Below are 4628 nucleotides of genomic sequence, written 5' to 3'. Positions count from 1 at the left end.
CCTGCTTCACGGACTCTCACGCCCGTTCATCCAAACTCCTCGCTCGGACCTGGACACGCATACCCACCTTTCCTACTATGAACTCCCTCGCTCATAGCATTCTCAAGTCGGGCAAAAGATGAACTCCCTTGCTCACTTATCCCAACGAGAGTACCTTCGGTGAACTAAACTGTTCACGTTCCGCATGCGGTCCATCCATCACGAACTCCTCGTTCGCGACTCAAACCAAGCACATCCCAAATCCTAAGGACTTAGTCCTTCAAGTCCAAACACCACAACACATGTATATAACTTCCTATATTTAGGAAAGAGTAGACAACGAGCACACAAACACATATAAACGTAGAAAATCGCAACAACTCGCTTAAGCCAAAGACCCTCGCCCAAACTAGCTCATCAGCCTTGCTTAGGCTAGTCCACCTCGCCTAAGCGAGCAAGAAACAGTGGTTGCACCACCTTGTCTCGCTTAGGCGAGCCCGTCTCACTTGAACGAGACCTCATTCGCTCAAACACCCAAATCTCCTCGCCTGGACTAGAGTTCGCGCTCAACCACACACAAAACTCCTCGCGTCCTCGCTTAGGTGAGCCAACCTCGCCTGAGCGAGACTTCGTTTTGCTCAACCCCAACATTGGTTGCTTGAGCGAAATGCTCAAGCCTAAACTCTGAATGAACTCATGCAACTCTCGCCTAGGCAAAAAGGAGTCGCTTGGGCGAAACTTACAGAGTTTCGCCACTGTTCATGCACCAAAAACACCAAAACAATACCAAATTTACAATGCAATCATTCTCAATCAATCTGTTTCATCAATCAAACTTTAAAAACACACTGTAAACATGTTTGAATCCCAAAACACACTCTAAGTCCTCTCACATATTTAAAGTACTCTCAACCACTTGAGCTAGTACTTTTCCACGTCATACAATTAACATTTAATGCCTTCAAAGTTTCCCACCACTCGCATTTACTAATTAATTAATTTCAACGGATCCTACATTCCCCCCACCTTAAAATAATTTTCATCCTCGAAAATGAGACTTACTAGAAAACAGGTGAGGGTAAGACCTCCTCATGACATCCTTCATCTCCCACGTCATCTCCTGTGTCGTCTCATCCCACAGTACCATCATAGTATTTATCTCCTTGCCCCTTAATTACTTCACCTGAGCATCCAGTATATAAACCAGTCTGACTGGCATGGTCAGATCCTCTCGCACTTGTACCTTATTTGACTCTAACACATGGTCTGGACTTGCAATGTATTTCCTCAATTGCAAGACATGAAACACATTATGCAAGTTGGCTAGGTGAGGTGGTAGAGCAATCTCATACGCCGTTGTTCTGATTCTCTATGTAATCTGATAAGGCCCTATAAATCTCGGAGTCAACTTCCTTGATTTAAAAACCCTTAAGATACCCGTGGTTGGAGTAACCTAGAGGAATACACGGTCTCCTTCATCAAACTCAAGCGATCGTCTCCTCTTATCAGCATAAGACTTTTGCCTACTCTGAGTGGCTCTCATCCGATCCTGAATTAATCTGACCATGCTAGTTGTTTGTTGTAGAAATTCAGGACCAAGGACAAAGGGTTCACCATCCTGATACCAGCACAATGTAGTTCTACACCTTCTTCCATACAATGCTTCATAGGGCGCCATGCCAATATTAGAGTGGTAACTGTTATTGTATGTGAACTCCACCAAGGGTAGCACATCATTCCAATTTCCCATGTGATCTAGCACACAAGACCTCAGTAAATCTTAGAGAGATTGAACGGTCCGCTCAGACTGTCCATCCGTCTAAGGATGATAAGCTGAGCTCAATCTCAACTTTGTACCCAAGGCCGCCTGCAATGATTGCCAAAACCGTGATGTAAATCTAGGATCCCGGTCTGACACTATGCTCTTGGGTACTCCATGCAATCTCACCACTTCTCGCACATACAATTTTGCTAACCTTGTCCATCGACCACTTCTGATTCATAGCCAAGAAATGTGCTTATTTTGTCAGTCTGTCTACTATCACCCAGACTGAATCATGGCCTTTTGTCGATTGCGGAAGATGCGTCACAAAATCCCTAGAGATATTTTCCCACTTCCACTGAGGTACGTCCAGTGGTTGTAGTGTACCTCCCGGCCTTTGGTATTCAATTTTGGCCTTTTGACATACCAAACATTGAGCCACAAAATCTGCAACATCCGTCTTCATTCCGTTCCACCAGAAAGACTCCTTCAAATCCTTATACATCTTAGTCATACCTGGATGTATGCTAAGATGACTCTGATGGACCTCCTTCAGAATTTGCCTCCTGAATAAAGGCCCTTCAGGCACGCACACCCTACCTTTAAAGCGTAGAATGTTGTCTGCTCCCATCTAATAGTTTTTCCCTTTCTCTGTACCCAACCATCCTACAAATTGTTGCAATTCCAAATCTTGCCCTTGAGCCACCCGAATCTCATTCAAAAATTCATTGGTGACTTTCAACAAGTTGCACTTGGAGTCTTGCCCAAACTGCATTCCCAGATTCATATCTCAGAGTTTCTCAATCAACTCTAACTCCTTTATCATCATCAAAGACACGTGCATCTTCTTTCGACTCAAAGCGTCGGCTACGACATTTGCCTTGCCCGGATGATAGAGCAATTCAAAGTCATAGTCCTTTAGATACTCCATCCACCTGCGCTGTCTCATATTCAGCTCCTTTTGATCAAACAAGTATTTCAAGCTTTTGTGATCACTGAAAACTTGAAATTGAGACCCATACAGGTAGTGCCTCCAAGACTTAAGAGCAAAAACAATGGCTGCTAGCTCCAAGTCGTGAGTTGGGTAATTTTTCTCATGTACTTTCAATTGCCGCGAAGCATACGCCACCGGCCTTCCTTCTTGCATTAACACACACCTCAATCCTAGGTAAGAGGCATCACAGTACACCTCAAACTTCTTACCAGTGTCGGGAATCACGAGTTCTGGAGCGGTAGTTAAACACCTCTTCATCTCCTCAAAACCTTCTTCACATTTCTCAGTCCAAGAGAATGGTTGATCCTTCCTCGTGAGCTGCGTCAAAGGATTCACCTTCTTTGAGAACCCCTCTACAAACCTTCTATAATACACTGCCAATCCCAAGAAACTCCTTACCTTTGTTACTGTCTTAGGCCTTTCCCACTCTAGTACAATTTCTATTTTGGCTGGATCCACTGCAGTACCTTTAGCTGAGATTACATGCTTGAGGAATTGCACTTCCTCCAGTCAAAACTTGCACTTGGAGAACTTCCCATACAACTGGTGTTCTCTGAGCACCTCCGATACCACCCTCAGATGATCAGCATGTACTTCACGAGTCCTCGAGTAGATAAGAATGTCATCAATGAAGATGACAACAAACTTATCCAACCAGGGTCAAAAAATCTTATTCATGTAGTCCATGAATACCACCAAATGGCATCACCACATATTCATAGTGCCCGTATCTTGACTTGAATGTCGTCTTCTGAACATCCTCCGATTTTACTAAGATCTGATGATATACAGACCGTAAGTCAATTTTGGAGAATACTCTTGCTCCCTTCAGCTGATCTAGCAGATCGTTAATTATTGGCATTGGGTATTTATTCTTGATGGCAAGTTTGTTCAAATGCTTGTAATCAACACAAAGCCTTGAACTCCCATCCTTCTTCTTCACCAATAACACCAAGGCTCCCCACGGTGACGCACTCGGTCGGATGAACTTCTTCTCAAGCAGATCTTCAATTTGCTTCTTGAGTTCTACCAATTCTGCAGGTGCCATCCGGTATGGAGCCATAGACACTGGACCCACACCAGGAATCAAGTCGATAGTGAAATCAACGTCTCGACTCGGTGGCAATCTTGGTACTTCATCTGGGAAAACATTTGCATACTCACTAGCAACCAGAATGCTCTGAATCAACTCCGTTGCACTTCTCTTTTCTGGTTAGGCCACCACCATGAAACACTTGGCCCTTTCTTGTAACACTTTCAAGGCTTCTCGAGTGGAGATGAACTTCAATCCTTCATGTTCTGGGAATACCGAACTGCGTTGTCCACAATCAATTATGATGTGATTGCTAGAAAGCTAGTCCATCCTCAATATCACGTCCAATCCCTCCAAAGGCAAGCACACCAAGTTCACCTTGAATCTGCGACCTGCCACTTCAATCACGCACCCAACACAGACTGAACTAGTAGCCACTTGACTCGGGGAAGGAGTTGAAACAAGCAACTCACACCCCAGTCACGTTTCTCCAAGCTCAATCTCCCCACACATGCATTAGAGAGGGATGAGTGTGTTGCTCCAAAATCGAACAACACCAGCACTGCATGACCCAACAACAAGCAAGGCTCAAGAATAAGGTTACCTGATTGTGTAGCCTTTGTGGTGGTCATGGCAAAGACCCTCCCAGCCGCTCTAGCTCTCTCTGCTCCAGAGGTTGGTGATTTCTTCATGGCATTGGTCTTCTTCTTTGGGCATTGGTTAGCGAAATGCCTGGGCTGATCGCAAATGAAGCATTTACGACTGCTCCTTGTCCGCTGGGTGAAATCTTCAATTACGGACAATTCCTTTTCAAATGCGCTCCCCCACATTGGAAGCACTTAAAATCTCCTGAGGTGGTA

General features: G+C 44.7%; 1 protein-coding gene across 1 annotated transcript; it reads right to left on the bottom strand.

Moving 5' to 3' along the window:
* Positions 1-1432: 1432 nt before the first annotated feature.
* Positions 1433-2372, bottom strand: LOC114187742. Its single transcript, XM_028076095.1, has 2 exons — positions 2129-2372; positions 1433-1734 (listed from the first exon to the last, which is right to left on the bottom strand). Exons 1-2 carry the CDS (start codon positions 2370-2372, stop codon positions 1433-1435), a joined length of 546 nt encoding a protein of 181 aa, XP_027931896.1.
* Positions 2373-4628: the final 2256 nt, after the last annotated feature.

Source organism: Vigna unguiculata, chromosome 6 (assembly GCF_004118075.2).
Source record: "Vigna unguiculata cultivar IT97K-499-35 chromosome 6, ASM411807v1, whole genome shotgun sequence".
In the NCBI taxonomy this organism is placed as follows: Eukaryota; Viridiplantae; Streptophyta; class Magnoliopsida; order Fabales; family Fabaceae; genus Vigna; species Vigna unguiculata.
This window is presented reverse-complemented; position numbering and strand designations above follow the sequence as displayed.

Excerpts from the sequence above, each read along its gene's own strand:
- LOC114187742 (XM_028076095.1), bottom strand. The coding sequence starts at position 2,372 with ATGGGAGCAGACAACATTCTACGCTTTAAAGGTAGGGTGTGCGTGCCT. Across the intron at positions 1,735-2,128 it reads TGAATACCAAAGGCCGGGAG|ATCACATGGGAAATTGGAAT; the intron begins GTACACTACAAC and ends CTTGTGTGCTAG.